This window comes from Labeo rohita, chromosome 7, assembly GCF_022985175.1.
Source record: "Labeo rohita strain BAU-BD-2019 chromosome 7, IGBB_LRoh.1.0, whole genome shotgun sequence".
NCBI classification, from domain to species: domain Eukaryota; kingdom Metazoa; phylum Chordata; class Actinopteri; order Cypriniformes; family Cyprinidae; genus Labeo; species Labeo rohita.
This window is the reverse complement of record NC_066875.1, coordinates 21732049-21757067: the sequence shown is the minus strand read 5'-3', so window position 1 is coordinate 21757067 and position 25019 is coordinate 21732049. Positions and strand designations below refer to the sequence as shown.

The following is a 25019-nucleotide window of genomic DNA, read 5'->3' as shown; positions in this document are numbered from 1 at the left end:
GCTTATTCAAAGTATCAGTGTGTTTAAAATGAGGCTTAGATTTGTCTTCATTCCAATCACTGATGAATGTCTGGTTTAGAGAGTGGTCTATATGTGTCAAAAAATAAGTCAGTTTACACTAATTACCACAATACAACAACAACAACAACAACAACAAAAATACTGTCCTGTTTGTCCTTTGACTACTGCTGCTCTTGCTGAGAATCTCGAGCTGTCATCTAATGTCAGTCAAGGAACTTTTCACCCCGAGAACCACAAATAGAAAAGAAGTGAATAAATGAACTGTCTGAACTTTATTTTAACAGCTTCCTATGTTTTTATTTTTTCTCTATAGTTCCCAGTAAATGCATGAACAAATAAATTGTTGACCTTCAGTGCAATGCAAGTCGCTTTGGATAAAAGCATCTGCCAAATACATCAAATATAATAGTGCTGTCACAAATAAATCCTTACACATCCTTACAAATCCCAAACATATGTTGCAACAGTAGTACAGTATACAACATCTCCAACTTCAGTGAATGTTCTGCTACTTCCTATTTATGATATTTCTTGTTGCATTGGAGTGTTATTCTTGTTTTGACAACTCTACAACTGTACTTCATCTCTGACGTGGCATGTGAAGTGAACTTTTCAGTGGTGTTATTAATTTCGAAAATTACAGTTATAAGAGTTGAGGTAAGCGCCCCAGACAGTAGCTCTGACTCAAACACATTATTTTTATTGCATCATTTTCAAGTCGTTGTTTTGAAGTCACACTAGCATGCTGTTAGAGCAAAGCGTAAATGTCTCATCATAGTGCACTTTTTGCTGGCGTTAAATTTTTTATTGCTGTCACAGCTGTTTTCACATGCAGTTAACTTACGTTTTTGGACATATGTCCTCATCTCTCTCTCTAGAATCTGTTATTTGAATGTGGAAAAAATATCTTGATGTAATCATCAGTTTCATGCCAATTAGGTGTCAATAGTTGTAGTTGTACATATAACTTTAAAAGCGCTCTCTCTCTCTCACACACACACTGGTATTTCTATCTTTATGGGGACATTCAATAAGACATAATGGTTTTTCTACACAAACTTTATTTTCTATCCCTTTACCACTTTATTTTCTATCCCTTTACCCTAAACCTACCCTTCCCAGAAAACTTTCTGCATTTTTATATTTCAAAACACTTTATTCTATATGATTTATAGACTTGTTTTATCATGGGGACCACAAAATCCTCACAAAGTCAAAATTTACTGGTATTACTATATTTGTCAGGTCATTTGGCCCCCATAATGTAGTGAATACCAGTACACACAAACACACACACACATAGATATATAGTAAATAATAATATAATAAAAGGGTATTGGTATTGATATTGTAATTTACATACTGTATATTACAAATATAAATATTTGGGATAGACTCCAGCTTTCCCGCAACCCTATGAAGAATGTATGTAGGGATACACAGAAATATTAGAATTATACACACTGTTTATTTGTTACTTTTGACCCATTCTTCCAGGATCATTTGCCCCACATTGTACAGGTTTGGTGCCAGGCACCTTCATTTTTAAACAATGCAACAGGTTCAAGTAGAAGGTGATCAGACGTTAGAATGGGTAGGCATTCACCCTGAACCACATAATGTTAATAATTCACAGGTAGAGTAATTTGTGAGGTAATTGTCTGTTAGGGCAATTGCTTTTAATTTATGTGAACCTAGTGCTTATGTACCAGAAAACCTATAAACAACACATTTTGTTCTTAATTAATGTTTTAAAAATATAACTAGAAGGGCTGTCAAATTAATGAATCGCGATTAATCGCATCCAAAATAAAAATTTGTGTTCACATAACATATGTGCGTGTGCTGTGTATATTTATATGCATATATAAATACACAAACGTACATGTATATATGTGACCCTGGATCACAAAACCAGTCTTAAGTCGCTGGGGTATATAGCAATAGCCAAAAATACATTGTATGGGTCAAAATGATTGATTTTTCTTTTATGGCAAAAATCATTAGGAAATTAAGTAAAGATCATGTTCCATGAAGATATTTTGTAAAATTCCTACTGTAAATGTATGAAAATGTAATTTTTGGTTAGTCATATACATTGTTAAGAACATTATTTGAAGAACTTTAAAGGCAGTTTTCTCAATATTTTGATTTTTGTGCACCCTCAGATTACAGATTTTTAAATAGTTGTATCTCGGCCAAATATTGTCCTATCCTAACAAACCACACATCAATGGAAAGCTTATATTTATTTCAGCTTTCATATGATGCATAAATCTCAGTTTTGAAAAAATGACCCTTATGACTGGTTTTGTGATCCATGGTCACATATTTAAGAAATATTTACACATATATATGTATTCATATTTCTATAAGATTTATATTATGTATAAATATATATTACATGTATTTCTTAAATATAGGCTATACATGCATGTGTGTACATTTATAGATATAAACATACACAGCACAAACACATGTTAAACACAAACTTTTATTTTGGATGTGATTAATCATGATTAATCATTTGAAGTTTAGTTATAATAATCATTTATAATAGTCAAATGTTAATTTCAATGCAAATTCTCACAAATTACTATCCATAATGTCTATTCATCAGAGATTTTGTTTTACAATTATGACAGAAAGACAATCCTAAATATGACTGCTCTTTCTCTCATTTTATTCCTTTTTCAGCATCAATAAGTTATTAAAAACTCTATAAAACTTAAGTATTTGTCAAGAAAAATACTTATTAGGTATTTGAAGTTTTATGATATCGACCTAATGAAAGCTCAGTTTGCCCAAAGGTTTAGTGAAACACCAAGTGAGACACTGTATTTTACTGTATTTGTTTTACACAACAGTTAGTTGTGTTCCTGCAGTGGTTATTTAAACCCAACAAATATAATAATTATACAATTATAATATACTGTCTTGTTTGCTTGTTTTTACCAAACACCACACTAAGTAGCCTACACAATGTGAAATACTTTTAATTAAACATACAAAGTCTATGTTATTTGAAGCAAAAGTTTTATAGCTAAGTATTATTCTGCATTCTGAATATCATCAAGGTAACATTCAGACTCAAAATGAAGTGTCATTGCTAAATGTCCACAATCACATGACGGTGGTAATTATGTGCTCCCTTTCGAGTGCTCAAGTAGGCTATAAGTAGGGCACAGTGATGCTCACTTTTAAATAGTATTCGCCCTCGATGTTTTCCAATTCAAATCTCAGATGAAATGATTCATTAGCAGTCGGCAGTTCAATTATATGCTACTAATTCAAAGTATTCAAATATTTAACAAATCAAGACGGAATTCCTCAACACACGGCGCGGGCAGTGCAATCGGCTTTAGAGGAGGCGGGGCCTGAACGGATAAGCTCATCTGTCAATCAATCACAGCGCTCTTCATTCACCTGTTACCTCTGTTATTAGACTCGATCCACACACAGCTCTCCACTGCACCATTCAGCACACTCGCAGACGGCACGTTTCTGCACTCTTTCCACCATCTAATCCGTTGTTCAAAGAAGAGGGAGCTATGACTGGCCATGACTGGGGATATGGGGAGGACAACGGTAAGTTAATTGCGGTCATTTAATTGCCATCCGAAGCCAAATCTCTGAGTTTACAAGAAGGCATCTTCAATTCCCAAAAGTCGTTTTGTAAATCGAGTTTGACCACTGCCCAGCGGCAACTGCTGCGTTTTCCGCTAGTAACAATAGCTTTTATTTCTGAAATGCTGGAAAATCTTTTCAAGATTAATATTACGTCAATTATGGTTTGCACGACTTTTACTAGTCTACCAATTATCCGGGTAAAATGTTGACCTAATATTTACCTGCAGGACAGACTATCATTTAAACTACAAATCACTACTTTAATAATTTTAACAAATTGTTGTTGTTGTTGTTGTTGTTGTTGTTGTTGTTGTTGTTGTTGTTGTTATTATTGTTGTTGTTATTATTATTATTATTATTATTATTATTATTATTATTATTATTATTATTATTATGATTAATATTAAATCAAATATTTAAATAAATGTTGAACGTGTGGCCTTGTGAGAAGTGCATTTGCAGGGTTATCAGATCACAAAAGTCGCTACTCCGCTGTGAATAAATATGAATGCATAAGTTTTATTACTGAGAAGCCATGCACATTTTTTTTTTTTTTTTTTTTTTTTTTTTTTTTTTGTAGACGTTTAAATGAGAAATAAGAGCAAAGACAGTAACATCAAGGGAAGATACTGTTGGAATCACTTTTCAGACCTTTTTTTCCCCCAAGCTTATTTAAAATAAAAACATTGACAGCCAGCCAAAGTCAATTTACATTTATGCATTTTAGCAAACACTTATTTTAAAATCCATCCAACAATGTCAGCATGAAAGCAAAAATCGATCTATTTGTTGGTACACATTATATGTGACCCCTGGACCACAAAACCTGTCATAAGTGTAAATTTCTCAAAATTGAGATTCATACATCACCCGAAATCTGAATAAATAAGCTTTCCATTGATGTATGGTTTGTTAGGAAATGACCATATTTGGCTAAGATACAACTGTTTGAAAATCTGTAATCTGAGGGTGCAAAAAAATAAAAATACTGAGAAAATCACCTTCAAAGTTGTCCAAATTAAGTTCATAGCAATGCATATTACTAATCAAAAATTAAGTTTTGATATATTTACGGTGGGAAATTTACTAAATATCTTCATGGAACATGATCTTTACTTTTGGCATAAGAGAAAAATTGATAAATTTGACCCATCCCATGTATTTTTGGCTATTGCTACAATATACCCGTGCAACATAAGACTGGTTTTGTGGTCCAGGGTCACATATCTTGTGGTGAATAATTAACCTGTGCATGTTAATGCACCAAAACAATGTGTTTGTCTTCATTATATTTACTATTATTTAATCAAAAATCTGAAAAAATTATTTCCTCTTAGGAATGGCATTCCTGATGACATCAGTTTGTCAGATGACAGAACTACAGTGCCATATAGTTTCAGGACAGCAGATCCAGGCCAGCAGTTTGAGACCAGAAGTTAGGGTGGAGCTGACTATATGATACCCGCCCCAACTACTAACCCTGACTTCACTACAATGATATGCTCCACCATACCAGCACTAAACCTAACCATAATGATGCTGTGATCTTCACCCTAACATCTGGTGTAAGACTGCTGGCCTGTCATGCTGTGACGTGTGGCTCTGCAGTTCTGCACTTCACACCAAATGAAGAAACCTGATTTAAATATCAAGATCCGTTTGATGAGTGATGAATCCAAATTGCTCAGACAAATCGGTAACAAGCTTCGTTATCACCACTCATTATCATATATAATCAGTTATATATTATATAATCGGGTCAGTTTTTGTGGTAGTTCTCAATCATTCAGTAATATGTCCAGTCATCTGTCATTAGATTTAGTGCAGCATATCTGGTTGCCCAGTCGACTGTTAATGCGAGATTAGCCCAGTTATCTTTTAAAGGGATAGTTGCTGCTTATTGTTACCAGGCTGTATGTGATGTGAAGACTGGCATCCTGCTACAGTTCACAGAGACGAACATTGGAAGACATAGAAATGTTGTTAGGGCACACTCACACTACAAAATGTGTGTAACTCAAATGCATAAAAATGTTTAACAGTAAATAGCTGAGACTGAATTGTAGGGTTAATATGTATAAATAGTGTACATTAACCACCCCTCCTTCAAAAACAACAACAAAATAGTTGATACTGTTTTTAGATTTTATTAATGATACATAAAGTTGTGTGCACAGGCTATACATTTACCTCCTTTCAAAGTTACATATTCCATAAATCCAAAAATTGCCACAATAACATAATCTTTTCAAGGGGTTAACACGCTTTTGTTTTATTACTTCTCTTTTGTTTACATTTTCAATTTCACGCAAGACTTGTAATGTTAAATTAAGCTATAAAAGTGTCAACCGTGTGTTACCTTTCTTAAGGCATAATTAAATTCTCAACATATATTAAAATAATTTAATCAGGCTTAATATGATCCACTGCAATTTATAAACACTAATGTACAGAATGTATAAAATGTAACAAACAAGTTAAAAGTTAGCTAATCAAACTGAAAAGCCATTCATTTCATAATAAGATAAGGGAGTGACGTACACAAACACACACAAAACAATATCTAATGTAAGTAGATGCATGAGTTGCTTTACAGTACGTTACATGGTTGTATCCTTATAATGAACTTAAAATAGATTGGCTGTGATTATGTTCATTAATGTCTGGTTGGTTGTTGAATATTTTTCTAGGTCCATTGGAATGGTATAAAGACTATCCCATTGCCGACGGTAACCGCCAATCACCTATTGATATAGTCCCTGCAGAAGCTGTATTTGATGCCAGGCTGTCTCCCATCTCGCTGTCCTACAACAACTGCACCTCTGTCAACATATCAAACAATGGCCATTCTGTGGTAGTGGAGTTCATTGACTCAGATGATAGATCAGGTATCACAGACGTAACGTTATTACTACTTTAAAATGCTACTATTATGGTTGGTTATTAATTCCCTGATGTTTGAAGAAGCAACTTTGAGCAGGCAAAAACTGTAATGGTATATAAATAGTAATAAAGGAGAAGTCCACTTCCAAAACAACTCGCTCTTCGTTCTTCATTTTGAACAAATCTTTACTCTTTAATGTGACTCGGGTTTTTCGAGTCATTTGTTCATCTTTTGGGGTTGTCACGTGACCCTGATTTTGCTAAAATTAACGAAGTGACTCAAAAAGATTCGTTCATTTTGCTGAACGAGACTCAAAGGTCTGAGTCGGTAAAATGATCCGAACTCCCCATCACTACTACGAATCACATCTGTGTACTCTGGCTAAAAAACGTAGGATAAGGCGAAAAACTCCTCCTTATTTTCTCCTACAACTTCAGAATCGTCCGACATGTTATACGTTTTTGTTTGTAAACAGTGTTTGACTTACTTGCACTTACTTAGTCTTTGCACGTTCGCTTTGTAAACACTGGGTCTGTGGTTCCACCTACATTCCGCGTGACCTTTCGATTCAATAGTACGTCGTGAACGTGCATGCCAGAACCTGTGCTACACGAGCTTTTGTGCTTAAAAGTACACAAATTTTTATTTTTTTTAAAAAATGACTGATCGTTTCGCTAGATAAGACCCTTCTTCCTCGGCTGGGATCGTTTAGAGCCCTTTGAAGCTGCATTTAAACTACATTTTGGAAGTTCAAAATTGGGGGCACAATTGAAGTCCATTATGTGAAGAAAAATCCTGAAAAAAAACTAAATCTTTCCTCAAAAACCATAATTTCTTTACGACTGAAGATAGAAAGACATGAACATCTTGGATGACAAGGGGGTGAGTAAATTATTTGTAAATTGTTGTTTTGGAAGTGGACTTCTCCTTTAAAATAACAGCAATAAGAAGGAATGGAAAAAATCTGCTTTATCTGCTCAAATGACCCTGTCATTTCAGTTCTCATCTTACCTTACCACCTGAGCTCTGGAATGTAATGACTGTTCTGTGAAATTGCTCACTTCAAAAATAGTAACTGTTCATTCTGCAGTCATCAAAAGGGAAGAGAATTTGTGGTTTCTGAGCCCTCTTAAAGCAGACCTATTACGCCCCCTGTTTTTGTGCATGTATCTTTAATGAGCTAATGCAACTGAGCTGTTGTCACTCTCACTTGACATTGCAGTTTTTCATCATGGAAGTTTATTATTTGCATGCGTTTAAAGCCATATCATATTTTAATTTCTGATATAGGGTAAAGGGCACACATCTGAAGCACACACAAAAAGCTTGCTGTCAGATGGACAGAAGTTCTTTTTTGCATCTTGTTGTGCTTAAACTGTCAAACAGACACCAGATTATGTCAAATAGCCAAAATAGAAAATTCTAAGCATAGAAAGAAATCACATTTGTGTACTAGATGCATGTATTAACAGAGACATATAATGAAAATTGTACTATTTCTGTGTTTAAGTTGAATAATCGGGTTCCGGTGTATCTACCAACCCAGAAAACGTAAAATGTAACTCATTTGGACTGAGTACAGCTCACTCGGGGGAGGAGCTAAGCTAATAGGGCAGATCCATTGCAAGCCATGAGCGGGACTTGTTCCAATGTGATGTCACTTTGGAGTATATTCCTGAATGGCTCATTTTGAGACACTGTTTCTGATTTTTAGGTAAAAAAATAATACAGTGGATGGATTTTTACCATAGTAGGGTGGTTGTGTACACACACTGCAGACATGTTATTATGTTGAAAAACAATATATTTTGTGTAATAGGAAATAGCATCTGGGAAGCAGATGAATTCTAAGTTGTCATTGTAAAAATGTTGGGAGTTTTAAAAGTTTCCCTTATGAAACATCCCTGTTTGTGAAAATAAATCTAGGCAGTAAGCAAGAAAATGTGCGGTACAGAATGAGGAGAGGTTGGAGACAGACTCTTGGCTCCAGTATTATCATATCATACAATTATTTATTTATTTATTTTTACTTTGTGCTCTGAACCTTGCTTCTCTAGACCTTAAATGGAAAAATATATTCAGTGTGAATGACCCCTTAAACTGGTCTTTCTTTTTGGCAGTGATCCGGGGAGGTCCTCTGGAAAACATGTACCGACTTAAACAGTTTCACTTCCACTGGGGATGCAAGGGTTGCAGTGGCTCTGAGCATACGGTTGGTGGGAAAACCTACGCTTCTGAGGTGAGTGGGCAGAAGAACAGGGACTCTCTGTCTGTTCTGTGTAGCCTATACAGTGTATTATGTTTGTTTACACAGTCTTCATTATCACATTATTCTGGCCTGAACTCTTGTCTCTCTCCAGCTTCATCTGGTTCATTGGAATGCCGTAAAGTACAAGTCCTTTAGTGAGGCAGCAGCAGCACCTGATGGCCTGGCTGTGCTTGGCATCTTTCTGGACGTTAGTCTCAGTGTGAACTCATTTAAAAGAGTACTTTATCCAAAATAAAATTTTCTGAAAATTTACTCACCATCAGGCCAAAATGTGAATTGTTTCTTCATTGGAAGAGATTCGAAAAAAAAAAAAAAAATTAGCATTGCATCACTTGCTCTGTACTGACTAAGAAACTGATTCGTTTAGAATGGCCTGAGGGTGAATACATTTTCAGCAAATGTTTCTTTTTTTAGTGAACTATTCCTAGTTCAAGATCATGTGATTTTTAGAATCACTTACATTATTCAATTTAGAAGATAAGAAAATAATAATATTCAATATAATAGTAGGATAAAAATATATATACAGTCATTTGAAAAAAGTTAGGACACCCTATTGAATTCCATTGTTTTCTGTATCAGGACATAATAAAAAAAATATCTTGTCCTTGGCAGGTCTTAAAATTTGGAAAATAAATCCTCAGATAAACATCAGAACTTGACATATCACACTGTGTCATTATTTATTTAACAAAAATAAAGCCAAGATGGAAAAGCCATGTGTCACAAAGTTAGGATACCCTATAATTCTTCTGCCTGTAGATCCACTAAATGTAGAGGAATTTGGACCACTCTTCTGTTTATCGTTGCTCCAGTTTATTGAGGTTTGTGGGCATTTACTTATGCACAGCTCTCACCACAGCATTTGAGTCAGGATGAGCTCTGGACTTGGAGACTCTAGAATACTTTGATATACAGAGGAGTTCATGGCTAACTCAATGGCTGTGAGGTGCCCAGGTCCTGTGGCTACAAAACAAGCCCAAATTATTAGCCCTCTTCCAGCATGCTTGTCTTTTGGTATGAGGTGTTTGTGCTGATATGCTCTTTAGGTTTTCACCAAACTTGGCGCTGTGCATTATGGCCAGACATCTCCACTTTGCTCTCGTCTGTTCAAAGGACATTATTGTAGAAGACTTGTGTTTTGTTCAGATGCAACTTTGCAGACCTAAACTGTGCTGCAATGTTTTTTTTTTTCTTCTTTTTTTTTTTTTTTTTAGATAGAAGAGGCTTTCTTCAGCCAAGCCTTCCAAACATGCCATTTTTGTCCCTTATTTTTCTAATGGTATTGTCATGAACTTTATCATTTAACATGTTAACTGAGGCCTGTAGAGTCTGAGGTGTAGTTCTTGGGTTGCCTGCCATTTCTCTGAGCTTTACACATGTCTTCCACTTGTGAATAAACTTCAAATTGTTTGGACATGGCTGTATTACTCTTCTCAGAAAGATGGCAGCAACAATTGCTTCTCTAAGATGATTGCTGATGTCTTACCTCCTTGGCATTGTGTTAACACACACCTGAAGGCTCCAGACCAGCAAACTACCAAAGCGTATGCTTTTATAGAGGCGCTCAGACTTGCTGATGATCGGTTAATCAAAGGTATTTGATTAGCAGTGCCTGACTGTTATTTACCCTCTTAATTCCAGTGTTAACAGTAAGGGTGTCCTAACTTGGTCACACATGGCTTTTCCATTTTGGCTTTATTTTTGTTCAGTAAATAATGACACAGTGCAATTTGTCATGTGTTGTTGTTCATCTGAGGTTTTATTTTTGAAATTTTAAGACCAGCCAAGGACCAGTTTTTTTTTTTTTTTTTTTAATGATGTCCTGATACGGAAAACCATAGAATTCAATAGGCTGTCCTAACTTTTTTTTTACATGACTGTATGTATGTATACAGTTGAGGTCTGCAGAAAGTTAATTATTTTACCAAAATAAAAGGCATGTTATTTTTTTTTTTTTTAGTGCTGAGCTGAATAAGATATTTCACATTAAAAAAATGTTTACATATACTGTAGTCCACAAGAGAAAATAATAGTTGAATTTATAAAATTGACCGGGTTCAAAAGTTTACATACTGTATGCTTGATTCTTAATACTGTGTTGTCACCTGAATGATCCACAGCTGCATTTTTTTTTTTTTTTTTGTTTAGTTGTATAGTTGTTCATGAGTCCCTTGCTTGTCCTGAACAGTTAAACAGACTCACATGCAACTGTTACAGAAGGTTCAAACGCTCACTAATGCTCCAGAAGGAAAAATAATGCATTAAGAGCCAGGGGTGTAAACAGGGTAAATTTAACTTATTTTGCCTTCTGGGAAACATGTAAGTATCTCCTGTAGCTTCTGGAAGGCAGTACTAAATGGGGGAAAAAAAATATATATATATATATTTAGGCAAAATAAGAAAAATGTACATGTACAAATGTACAAAAATGTATCTTCATTCTGTTCAGTTGTTTACACCACTGGCTCTTAATGAATAAGTTTTCCTTCTGGAGCATCAGTGAATGTTTGAACCTTCTGTAATGGTTGCATATGAGTCCCTCAGTTGTCCTCAGTGTGAAAAGATGGATCTCAAAATTATACAGTCATTGTTGGAAAGGGTTCAAATACACAAAAATGTTGAAAACCAAAGAATCTGTGGGTTCAGGACAAACAAGGGACTCATAAACAACAATCACTAAAAAAAAACACATCTGTGGATCATTCAGGTAACAACACAGTATTAAGAATCAAGTATATGTAAACTTTTGAACAGGGTCATTTTTATAAATTCAACTATTATTTTCTCTTCTGGACTATATGTAAAGATTTTATGTGAAATATCTTATTCAGGTCAGTACTAAATAAACAATAACATGCATGATCCCTCTTATTTTGCTAAAATAATTTACATTTTGCAGATGTAAACTGTTGACCTCATATTTTATATATATATATATATCATTTTTTTCTGTTTTTTGTTTCAGATAGGTGATGATCACAGAGCTCTTCATCAGATAACAGATGCCTTGTATATGGTTAAGTTCAAGGTGTGTGTGTTTATGTAGTAAATTTATGAAAGGGGGGAAAATACAAGTATTTTTGAGAGAATGCATGAATGAATGCATTAAATCAATGGATGTGTTGAGGTAGCTTGACAAACGGATGTCTCTTTAATCCCCTTTTTTGCATCTGATTGAATTTGGAAACACCCAGATGCCTCTTTGCATGTGATTTGATTTGGAAATATTTGTCTTGAAATATGTTAATCAGGTTTTTAGGATTCAAATGAACACTTAATTTGTTTTTTTTGTTTGTTTGTTTTTTTACCCAGAATGTCTGCGACACTACCACAGATTAGTGGTTTTGTAGAGTATTTGACTTTACTGAATTATTCGGGTTTTTTTTAACCTTACATACGCTTCTTTAATTTTAGTAATTTTCTTAATTTTTCCTATTTGCTTGACATGTTAGTTGGATCCAGTATTATATAAACTAAATTAATTGTCAACTCAAAAAAGTTTAGTTATAGACTAAATTAATTGTCCATTGCAAAACCCTTATTAGTCATCCACTAATCAAAATATTGTGCATGTGTCGTCTTCGGTATATTATGGTTACAGCCATGTTTGTAGCATCTTTATTGCCTTAAGCTCTGCATTACAGTACAATAACTTTATGCTGCTTTTTTTTTTTTTTTTTTTTTTTTTTTTTGAAATATAGGGAAATGCTGTTGATTTTAAGGGCTTTAACCCAAAGTGCCTCCTGCCGAACAGTCTGGAGTACTGGACGTACCCAGGCTCTCTCACCACCCCTCCACTGCATGAGAGCGTCACATGGATTGTGCTGAAAGAACCCATTTATGTGTCTGAGAAGCAGGTGGGTTACTTTTGTGATTTGCTAAATTTATTAACCTTATTTATGAACTGTATTGCTAGTGTTTGTCATGATCATCATCTGGTCTACTGACAGATGTCGGTTTATGAAAAATGAATGGTTGTGGAGGGAGATGGATGTGGGAAGCACTCCCGCTGAATCAAAATCATTGGTAGTGATGTAAATTAGGGACAATCCACAGCATCCCAGGATGCCAGTGGTGACAGTGAATCTGGTCAGAAATGATCTCACCTGCTGACACGATTGCATGTCAGGTTTCTGTAACTTATTTTGCATAAATAAGTAATTATATATTTGTGTGTTTATTTAATATTACTTGTTTTTTTTTACGGCATTTTTTGAAAAATGTAGCTTTTTTTTTTTTTAAATTCTTACTGATGCCAAACTTTTGACTTTTTTCCTTTGCTTTCAAGTGTCATATTTCTAGATTTGCATTTCAGATACATAAGTCTATGTGCATCTAAAAGACCACTGTGGATTTGGTCTCCAGCTCTTGTCTAGTCCCTCAGACTTTGCACTAGGAAATTGAATTAAAGTAGGAGCAGTTTGGCATGTTGGCGGCGTAGTTGTGACACCGGCCTAGTGTGTCTGGCATGAGGCCACAAGACTTTGATCTTGTACAGCTTATTAAAATGATTGATGAGCTATAAGTGGAAAAAGCTCAGGAGATTCACAGCATGGAGAACCAAGCCTGTTACATAAGACTTGGTACCAAAGTTGATTTCTTTTGCAGTGCAGCTTGTCACACTGCCAGGTTCTGTCTTACATCTGTTTTTCTTGCTTTTTGGACTTAGATGGGAAAGTTTCGGACGCTGCTGTTTAACGGAGAGGAGGAAGATGAACGAAAGCGCATGGAGAACAACTACCGACCACCACAGCCGCTGAAAGGCAGGAAAGTCCGGGCCTCTTTTAAGTAGCTGGGTTGCCTTGGACTGCCTAGACCACTAATTGTGATCAAGTATATTTCAAGACTGCTCTAGAATCACCTCTGAGCTTGAATTGTGAATAATAATGGTGTGGGGTTTGTTCAGAATAGTGTCACTCTCTGTCTGTTGCTTAAAGGTTTTGGCCGACACAGTTTGACTTTGACACTGAGCTCTTTGAATCCGAGGCTGTACATTTTTAGATCCCTTCTCATCTACCTTGATCAGGCTTGTGCAAACAGATCCTTGTTGCAGGTGGCTGAGATATTTGTGCTTCCAAAGAATCCAAGCTAGTGGCGTTTGATAAGCTCACTGTCGTCTGCTTTCTCACTGCTATAGGAAAGGGTCAGTAATCCAGGATCCTGAAAATTAACCCACTAGTCGCCACCTGGCTTTTGCTAGCTTTTGATATAGGACATTGTAGGGTTATTTAAGGTGTATATAACAAGGATCAGAAACATAGACTAGGTGGTGTTAGGATGGCACTCCATTAACACTAAAAGTTGCATGAATAAATGGAAATCTCACTAATTTAAGTAGATAGCATTTCTGGTTACCTGATTATTATTATTGTGACTCCATGAGGGAAGTCTTTTCAGAAACTTTTATCAACACTGCGTTGCGGTCACTGTAGTGAATGTTCCTGTGCTGTCAGTGAAGCCTTATAACTGCTTTTACAGTAATAGGAGGGTGATCTCTGAAGGTTGAAATGACTGATGGATTACACTGCGCACATAAAAAAAAAAAGTTCCTATTATTAATGTAATTCCTAATGGAATCTCTGGCATGGCTGTAGGAGAGTTACGGAAGATGTCTAACAGGTCAGTGCTGTATTAAGACTGGACTCCTGGACAACATCCAGCTGAAATGGCAAGGATTTTTTTTTCTGTGTGGCTGGCAGTTTTTATGTTAAATATGTATAAAATAAAATTATTTTAATAATCTATGTGTCCTTGTTACTGACATTGTTATTTGATATTATTTGTCACTATATTTGTGCATTAAAATGCCAGCAACTTCTAAAAAGAAGTACTTTAAACAGCAATATTTCTGACACAAATTAAATGTTCATATGAATGGACATGCTTGATTTTTATTTCTTGCTTAAAAAACAGTGCAGCATTTGGACATAGTGTACTTAAAATTCACATTTTCTTTATAGCACATATTTCAAACAAACATCAGAAGTAAAACTTCATAATAGTATTCATTATTTAATCATTAACAAACATTATATAATGCTTATCAGATCTTATTTTCACATAGCTAAAAGCATGATAATGTGCTTGTTAATGTTTACCAATAAACCTATTAAACAGTATCTAACAGTTAACAGGGAATTATTTAATGTAAATTAAAATGCTTACAAAAATCCTTAAACTTTTAATTTGTATAAAATGAATCGTATCAATTCCTTGAAAATCTACAAATGATTTTAACAGATGTTGTACAATTACTTAAAGTTTTTATTAATGCACAACACTTTTGCTGCTATTGGAATGTGATATGGGTAGGTTAGGGACAGGTTTAATAGTAGGGGTAAGTTTAAGCATTGGTTAAGGGATCAACAGTGTATAGGGAGCAGTTGGAGTACTTCAAGGGAACACTGTTCAATCTGGCTAGACTATATAGTTATGATAAGGTATTTTTGGGGAAAATTTATTTTTGATTTATTTTTTACTATTGATGTATGTTTCAAGAAATATATTGTTTAATGATACTCTCTAACATACTAAAATAAGTGTTGAGGCAATAAAACCACCCTTTACACAAACCTTGTTATAACAGATAAAAGTCCAATGCCCATAAAGATACTAAATGATTAGTAAACATTTACTAATGTCAAATAGTCTCAACTAGAGGAACTGATAATTAATAAATGACTAAAAATGTATAAGGCTGAATTCAGGTCATTCGGGCAAATTTTGCCATTTTGAGATGACTGCTCATAAAAGTACTAATGATTAGTTTACACAACATTTGTAAATGTAACAAAAAGAGCATTACACTGTAAACAATAACAACAACAACAACAAAACAATTTGTTGAGTCAACTTAAAATAATTTGTTATCCTGCAAGACTTTAAACTTATTTAAGTTGACTGAACTTAAAATTTTGTCAAATTGAAAATATGTGAAACCTTAGATATATAGAATTGACTAAACAAACAATTTAGTTTGTTAAACTTAAAAGCTGGTCTTGTTACTCAGCTACCTTAAAACTTTTAAGTTGAATCAACTCAAATATCTAAGTTGTCACTTAGTACAACTTATTATTATTAACTTAAAATTTTAAGGCAGCTGGGTAACAAATTCAATTCAAAGTTGAATCAACAAATTGTTTTTTACAGTGTAGGTATGCTAGTCAGGCATTCAAAAGTACATTAACAAAAGAAACTTGTAGGCTAATCATTGTATAATTTCTGTTAAAGTCATTAGAAGATTTTTGAAAAGTGCATGACTGCATGAACTGAAAGTTTAATGACATTTGCAAGCATAAACTAATGATCAGTTAAGCATTATGTAATGCAGGGGTGGAGAACTCTGGTCCTGGAGAGCCGCAGTTCTGCAGTTTAGCTCCAACCCTAATTAAAACAACTATGCAGGGCTGCGGCTCTCCAGGGCCGACGTTCGCCACCCCTGATATAATGTTTGTTAATGATTTATTAAAAAGCTTTTAATCATTGTAAACCATCTGTCAAAATCATTTGCAGAATTTTTTTTTTTTTTTTAAGTGCATGATCATATGATTTTAAAGTTTAATGACATTTGTAATCATTTCAATTTACATGAAATAACGTTTTTTTAAGCATTAGATAATGTTTATTAAGTACATTACATGTACAGGGTTCCCACACCTTGGTTAACTTCAAATTCAAGGACTTTCCAGGTCAAATAACCTGAAATTCAAAGACACATTTCAAGTAAGAGCAATATTACATCATGTTACCTTGTTACCCATCATGTTACCTATAGTTTTCATGTGTCAAACACAACTACACAAAAAACAAAAGCTTTTTTTTTTTTTTTTTGGCTATATGACAGATCTGATATTCTATTTGTATTTCTGTTTTGCATAAAACTGAAGAATATTTGGTACATCCTATGCTGTATCCTAAAATGATCTATTAACTTTTGGATGGATTTTATTGAAAAGAGCTTAGGCTCATGTAACGCTAAGTTAATGTAACATGTAAATGCGCGTAAATTAACATAAATAAAGCAAGCTAGTATGAATAGGCCACGAAATGTTGGCAAAATAACCCATTAGTGAACCGGAGGGAATAATATGAAATTTTTTCCAGAAAACTTCTTGCACAAAAACAATTCAAGCACTTTCAGGGACCTGTATCTATGTTTATTTTTAAAAACTTTCTAGGGCCTTGAAATTTTTTTAAGATTCACAAACTTTCAAAGACCCGTGGGAATCCTGCATGGGGTAAACATTAACAAGCATGTTATCTCATATTTCTAGCTATGTGAATATATATTAACTAATAATCTGTTAAGCTTTATATAATGTTTGTTAATGATTAATAAAAGTTATGATTAAGTGTGATCATAAAATCATCAGTGATCATAAAATCATAACCTTTATGTTTTGTAATGCGGTGATATACAAGTGTAATTTAAGTGTCGAAGTGTTTTTTTTTTTTTTTTTTCCATTGCAGCAAAGCAGATGCCTTCACTGGAAGCAGTCAGATAAAGTTACAAGTATTTTGATTCTTTCTCCACAAGAGTGATTTTTCCCTCATATGCTCCATATTTCTGCATTACCACAAACCTGCCAACACATACTGTCACCCTTCTTGACATTTTAGTCCTGGTGCTTGCTTCAAAAATCAATTTAGACATTCTGCATGTTTGTATTAATCTTTTTTTTTTTTTGTATTCATTTACACTAGAGGTGTCCAAATTCAACCCTGGAGGGCCGGTGTCGGTGTTTGGAGTTTAGGCACCCCTGATTTACACAGTACCTAACCTTGCATGAAGCACACAGTAAATCCCAAGTATTTCATGATCACTGTTAATAAATAAATAAATAAATAAATCTTACAACACAATAATATTATTCCTACTTAATATCCATTCATTTCTTTTAATCAGACAGTTGTCTTGTATTAGGAATTTAATTTAAAAGGGGGTACTGAACCTCTCTGGCGCCCTCAAATGGTGATAAATGCATCAACAATAACTTCCATTTGTAGTTTATAGATTAACTAATCTAATATGTAACAAAAATCTTTGGGTTGAAATAGCTGGGTAATTTGAATTTTCATCCTACTGCACCAATACATGGAGACATGTGGACCTTAAATTAAACCACATACAAAGTTGCATGTACTGCAGCTGTAAAATAATCTGTAATGGCAGGCTGTTGTTTCTTTATATTCACATGTGCTAGTACTCTGAAGACAAATCATGAATTTGATGAATTCAACATTAAGAATTCATTAGCCTACCTCTTCAAGCGTGATTTATCTGTGGCAATAATATTCCAAACTCTACAGTTGCGCCACTGCAAATGAAATAAAGATATATAATAAATCAGCATTAATTATAAATGTTTTCTATTTAAAATATTTAATGTGTTCTGTTTTGCACACACACAAACATATATTACATGACTATGTAGTCAGTCACATAAATTCATAAAAAATCATAAAAAAGGTTGTATTATCACACACTTTGTAATGAAAAAATAAACATTAATTTTCCTATCTACTCTTGATTGATAACATTTCATTTAACTAAAACTATCACATTTTGTGTGTGTGAATTGTCATTGTAGGAAGAGGAGGTGACATTATTTGAGTTTTCCAAGGTGCCAAGTCAAACAGCTGGCAAGTTACACTTTTGTTTAAAAATTCATAATTTGTTTTTCATGCATGACAACATTTTTCAAGCATAACATCACATACAGTAAACTTGCAGAGCAACTATTCTGTCCTCAAAGTTAATTTGGCTTAATCATTCAGTTGTCATGAAGTCATGATGCACCTGAAAGTGATCTTATATCAGTACATTCTCAGTTGTCTTTAAACTACATACATTTATACAATACTACCCGATAAGCACTCAAACTTTTAGGAAAAAAAAAAAAAAACAAAACTCTAGCACGTGTGCTTAACACGCTTTTCTGCAACAATGCAGTTTTTCATCTCACGAATCAGCCTGTTTGCAGCCTTTAGAATTGACAGAGGCTGGAGAATGTTTAACCTTGTCGATCTGTGAGTCACTATTTTCCTGCAGCGAGCAGTCTAAGTGTCTTAGTGTGGAATATTCAATAGCACAGACTTGTTCCATCAGGTAATCAGGCTAAGGCTCATTACACAGGGAAAGAAAGGATAATAAGGAGGACTGAGGGGTGCTCACTGTTTGCCCAGCCGTGTGCTTCCGTGATACGCATAGCACACATGAGCAATAATAAAGTCTGGAACATGCTGTCTTATGCTGCAATTAGTTGGTCTTGACATTTGCTCAAGGTCTTTCCTTGAATGAGATGTTTTTTAAAGACAGTGTGTCAAGGAGGTCTGGTCCAGGTAATACCTGGAGAAAGCAATTCGACTGCATTTAAGGGCAGTCACTCAGCTGGCACATGTATGCTTATGGACACTCAGTTCCAGACACAACTCTTTAGACACGTAGAGTTGTAAATGCCACGTGACATGAGTTTTAGGAAACAATATTTCACTTATGTAACAAGTTTCTGTAACTGTACCAGAACTTTTTAAACAAAGAGGGAAATGGAAAAGTGGTTGTGATGTTATAAATGATGCTAAAATAATGTCACATATACAGCATATTCAGAATTAGCAGAAAGAGCATGCGGCCATTTCTAAATTTTATGGGTCTGGCTTCCAGTCTCATCCACATCCAGCTATTTTTAGCTGTACAAAACAGCTTGTTGTGTTGCTTAATTACATTACAAATTGGTGTATCTTACCTTATTATTTTAATGTATTATCTTAATTATAAATACAGTGGTTTGTAGTGCAAACATTTTTACTGTTTACTGCACGCTGTTATTTTTCTTGTTGAACCGGAAGTCTCCCGCATACACTGTAAAAAACAATTTGTTGAGTCAACTTAAAATAATTTGTAACCTGGCTGCCTTAAAATTTTAAGTTCAGTCAACTCAAAAAAAAGTTTATTCAACTTGAAATGTTAAATTATACTAAGTGACAACTTAGATATTTGAGTTGAATCAACTTAAAATTTTAAGTCAGCTGGGTTACTTACCCATCGGTTTAGCAAACTCAAATATCTAAGTTGTTACTTAGTATAACTTAACATTTCAAGTTGACTAAACTTATTTTAGTTGACTAAACTTAAAATTTTAAGGCAGCAGGGTAACAAATTATTTTAAGCTGACTCAACAAATTGTGTTTTTTATTTTTCACAGTGTAGGCTTTCTTCCGCGTTGAAGACTTTTAGGGAGAATCCACCTTCCAAGGGGCACTACTGTAAACCCAAAACAAAACATTGGAACAACTTCCGGTGAGGCAGCAGCAGTGTTATTCACACATTTCTTCATTGTTTTTTTCAGATCTTTGTTTACTTTGTAAAGTTGCAAACACACACTTACAGACTTATATTTGTGCAGGTAACATGAGTCGATCTGTGGTAAATGTTTCGTCCGACGGTGTTTCTTTCACAGCCCAGCAGGCACACAACGTCATAAGACGCTGATATTTGGTTAAATTTCGGTTGCGACATCGGCTGACCAAAATTCAATGTAAATTCAACGTTTAATGTCAACGTTAAATTGATGTCCAATACCAATGTCAGCTGACGTTGATATTTTGTTGTTTTTAGGTTGTGTAACCAAAATCCAACATTAAGTCAGCGTCAAATTGACATCAAATACTGACGTCAACACGATTTTCATTCTCAACCAAAATGCAACGTCTGTCCGACATCATGTCCAACGTCAACCGTTATATAGACGTCCAGTGCCTGCTGGGAGGCTTTTGGCTGCTTTATTTTTTACTAACCACCAGATCCCGCTGTTTTCCACACACTCTAAGCTTTGAATCTTTTCCCAAAATAGTCAGAAAATGTCAGTGTTTCACCTGGCTTTATTTGCCCAACATTACTGTCAACTGTTGAATGACTGAGTGTCACGTCCCGCTTGTTTACTACGAACCGGAAGACGCTCCCACTTTTGACACAAGGCCTCATGGGGCGTAGGAAACTTGTGGATAAGGTGGATGGAACCCATCAGTGATGCTGTGTACAATGGATGCGACACGACAAATCCCCGATAGTAAACTGAAGCCTCGTTCTATCTGTTACGTCCTCACACAAAGTTCAAATGACGCAAGGTCGCTTATAGCGGCTTTCACACCGAAGGCGGCATCAGCTGCGCTGGCCACGGGGTTCAGCGTAGCCCTTCAGATACAACGGGATTTACGCTGGCCAGAGCAAAGTAGTTTTTAAAACTACTGTTTTGAATGTAAATCTGTCTGAGATTGTTCCTACCATGCGTTGTCTTAAGATAAAACAACTCCGCATGGACCGTACAATACATGCTTATTTTGCAGCTGCATATTTACTTTGCCGTTCACCACATTACAAACTGTTATAACGGTTTTCATTGTGTATTCATAATATCGCATTTTCGATAACAACAGAGCTTTATTTCAACTAAGTAGTGGAGGAGGCTAGAAGAGGAAAACTGTTTCTAAAAACCTTGTATTCTGTAGCTCCGGAAATTGTGACACACAGTAGGCTACTAGCTGTTCATCCATTTTGCTTTCAGCGCTTGTTTGCATGCAAGTCTCGCATCCGATGTAGACACGATGTTACCGTGCGTTCACACCGCCGACGGCGAGAGAGTCAAAGTGGCCGGAAGTCATTAATTTTCAATGCCAGTCGTTGGCGAGCTCCGGCGAGGAGCGGCGAGGCGCGCCTTGGACAGTGTGGGCGTCGAGGAGAGTTTAAATCGGGTCAGCTTCCAGCAGGCATTGTTCTAATTTATTTTTACTTGCACTGTATGTAATTAAGTTTACTTTTAGTTATGTTTTGCAACATAGATTCATTGAAATAATATAATATTATTTAAAAAAAAACTACATATAAACCACGCAAAACTACAACTGTACTAAAGACTACATTACTTGTGTTCTGCGCTTTTTAATAATTATTTTACCTTAAAGGTGTAAAAACACTTACATTTTGCTTAATACTTATTTTCCTGAAGGATATCAGTACTGTAATGAATCATTTTTGAAGTTATAAATAAAACAAAGATTATTGGAGTGGGTTACTTGATGTTTTTTGTAATTATTTGTCAAATGTACTAGAAATTTCAGTCAAAATGTTATTATTATTTTTTTTTTTTTTTTTTTTTTTTTTTTTCAGTGCAGGATTCAGTCTTTTGTCAGACTTGCTATTAAATTTCACAAATGCAAAAAAAAAAAAAAAAACAAACAAAAAAAACAAGTAACACATTGAAATGATCATTAATTTTAAGTAGATAGACTAAAATAGAATTTTCATGTTAAACATTACAGTTTTCAATTCATTTCAAAATCATTTTTATAGTGTACACAACATTTTTCATTACCCAGCAGATGGCAGCATATACAAAGTGAAGAGGTTTTAGCCAAGCGCTATAAGCAGCCTTCAGTGTACTTAATTTCTCTAGGCACCCTAGACAATAAATTATTTTAAACTGTCAAAACATGTTATATTAATGAACTATATTCTATTATATATTTGCACTAATAAAAATAACAACAAACCTGAATATTATACAGTCCCTATTTATAACTTCACACTTCCTTTCTCCAAGGTCATTCATTTCTTGATGACATCATAGTATCTCAGTCTTTACATGAAGTGATGATGTCACGCTTTTGGTTGCTAAGTGATCCCAGGTGGAGCCATATCTCAGTTGTCTGTTATCTGTCATTTGAGCAGTCTGATTCATGGAAATGTTTCTGTTTGCAGCTTCATTAACAATGAATGAGGCTGGATGTCTAGTATATATTTAACATATTTGCAGAAATAGAATTCCCAGAATAGCGTCTGTGCCATTGTGTACAGATCGAGGTTACCTGAGCAAGCACAAAATGTGTGGCTGCAATCAATGTGGCATGTAATGTAAACTACATCTGGATGTCATAAAAATAGCAGCAAGCTGATATTTTTGGTAGCATGGATATCAATAATATCAATCTGAGAAATAACCAATATCCCCTGAGGGAAAGCAAAGCAGACTCTAGATACAATCGCAAACCAACGCTACTGCTCCTTGTTAGTCGTTCAATAAGAGATATGGTGTTGTAGATGCGGCCTCACGCTCCTGATCCTGTTTATTTCACAGGCTAAGAATACACCATCAGACAACCATACACTGACATTTAATTATATAGCAGTTTTTTTTTTTTTTTTTTTTTTTTTAAATTTACAGCTATTTAGAGGGCCAAATGCTTTATTCAGCTGTAATAGTCAATCAGTCAATCTAAGTAAGATACAAAGAGATAGTTCACCCCAAAATGAAAATAATGTCATCATTTACTGCTTCTCTTCTGTAAAAAAATAAGGAAGACATTTTGTTTGTTTTTTTGGTTTGTCTTTCTTTTTTTCCCCTTGTTATAAACCCATAGTGGGTTACATTTGTGGTTTGGTTTCTTCATAGTTTTTTTCTTTTGTGTAGGTCAGAGGTTGTGAGTGACGTCACCACATCATTGAGGAGTGTCACCTGCGTTGGGTCTGATGCTGGAAATTTTAAAACCGTTCCCTTCCATCTCTGTGTGGGCTCCTCACCTCATGTATTCGTTGAAGATATTTGCTTTTCTTTATGTTTTTTTTCTTTATGTTCTTTATGATTCAAAAATACTGACTTTATTCAACAATCTCTTCTCTTCTGTGTAAGTCTTCGACATGCTTTCACAAATACCACAACGGAAGAGAAGAAATTGTTGAATAAAGTCGTTACTTTGGTTTTCTTTGCACACAAAAAATATTCTCGTAGCTTCATAACATTAAATTTGAACCACTGATGTCACATAGACTATTTTATCAATGTCCTTATTATCTTTCTGGACACTGAATGAGATGTTGTGTTGTTGTCTATACAGGGTGAGAAAGCTTTCAGATTTCATCAAAAATATCTTAATTTGTGTTCTGAAGATGAACAAAGGTCTTACAGGTTTGGGACGACATGAAAGTGAGTAATTAATGACAGAATTTTAATTTTTGTGTAAACTATCCCTTTAAAACTTTTAAAAGTTAAAACAACAACAAAAAGCAAATGTAAACTGTAAGAGGTCTGTCCTAAATCATGTTTAGAATTAGAATTAGTGTGTTCCAAATTGTAGTATCTTGAAATGAGTATCCCAAAAATACCCAAATGGTCTGGTGGCAATTCAAAATGTAGATCCATGCATACTTTACCTGCTAATATCGCACACAACCCACTGGACATCAGACAAGGATTCAGTTAGAACTACAAAAAAGTTTCTGGTAGCCATTGACTTCCATAGTATTTTTTCTTCTCCAAACTATGGAAGTCAATAGCTACCAGCAACTGTTTGGTTACCAACACATCTTCCGAATAACTTATTTTGTGTACAGGAGAAACTTATACAGGTTTGGAACAATGTGTGGCTGAGTAAACGATCACAGAATTTTTATTTTTAAATGAACTATCCTATTAGGTACAGAAATTTAGATAAAGTGGTTTGGGTGATTAAAGGAGAAGTTCACTTACAGAATTTTTTTTTTTACAGATAATTTACTCACCCCCTTGTCATCCAAGATGTTCATGTCTTTCTTTCTTCAGTCGTAAAGAAATTATGTTTTTTGAGGAAAACATTTCAGGAATTATCTCCATATAGTGGACTTTAATGGTGCCCGTGAGTTTGAACTTCCAAAATGCAGTTTAAATGCAGCTTCTAAAGGGCTCTAAATGATCCCAGCCAAGAAAGAAGGGTCTTATCTAGTGAAACGATTTATATACTTTTGAACATCGTCTTGTCTAGCTCTGCGTGAACTCTGTGTATTCCAGTTCAATACAGTTAAGGTATGTCGAAAAACTCCCTTCTCATTTTCTCCTCCAACTTCAAAATTGCCCTACATCGCTGCAGAAGTACCGACCCAGTGTTTACAAAGTGAATGTGCAAAGATGATCAAATGATCAAAGTTCGAGGAGAAAATGAGATGGGAGTTTTTTTGACATACCCAACTGTATTAAACCAGAATACACAGAGTTCACAGAGAGCTAGACAAGATGAGCATTTGAGGTTAAAAAGTATATAAATTGGTATATAAATTTTTTAGAAAATGCTTGTTAGATAAGACCCTTCTTCCTTGGCTGGGATTGTTTAAGGCCCTTTGATGCTGCATTTAAACTGCATTTTGGAAGTTCACACTCGCGGGCACCATTTAAGTCTACTATATGG

General features: G+C 34.7%; 1 protein-coding gene across 1 annotated transcript; it reads left to right on the top strand.

Moving 5' to 3' along the window:
* Window positions 1–3439: 3439 nt before the first annotated feature.
* Window positions 3440–14557, top strand: ca7 (carbonic anhydrase VII). Its single transcript, XM_051113804.1, has 7 exons — window positions 3440–3609; window positions 6342–6539; window positions 8656–8774; window positions 8896–8991; window positions 11773–11835; window positions 12509–12664; window positions 13477–14557. The coding sequence occupies exons 1-7, from the start codon at window positions 3573–3575 to the stop codon at window positions 13597–13599; spliced, it is 792 nt and encodes a 263-aa protein (XP_050969761.1). The 5' UTR covers window positions 3440–3572; the 3' UTR covers window positions 13600–14557.
* Window positions 14558–25019: the final 10462 nt, after the last annotated feature.

Coding starts and splice junctions, on each gene's coding strand:
- ca7 (XM_051113804.1), top strand. CDS start 3,573: ATGACTGGCCATGACTGGGGATATGGGGAGGACAACG. Junction 3,610..6,341: donor GGGATATGGGGAGGACAACG/GTAAGTTAATTG, acceptor ATATTTTTCTAG/GTCCATTGGAATGGTATAAA. Junction 6,540..8,655: donor TGACTCAGATGATAGATCAG/GTATCACAGACG, acceptor TCTTTTTGGCAG/TGATCCGGGGAGGTCCTCTG.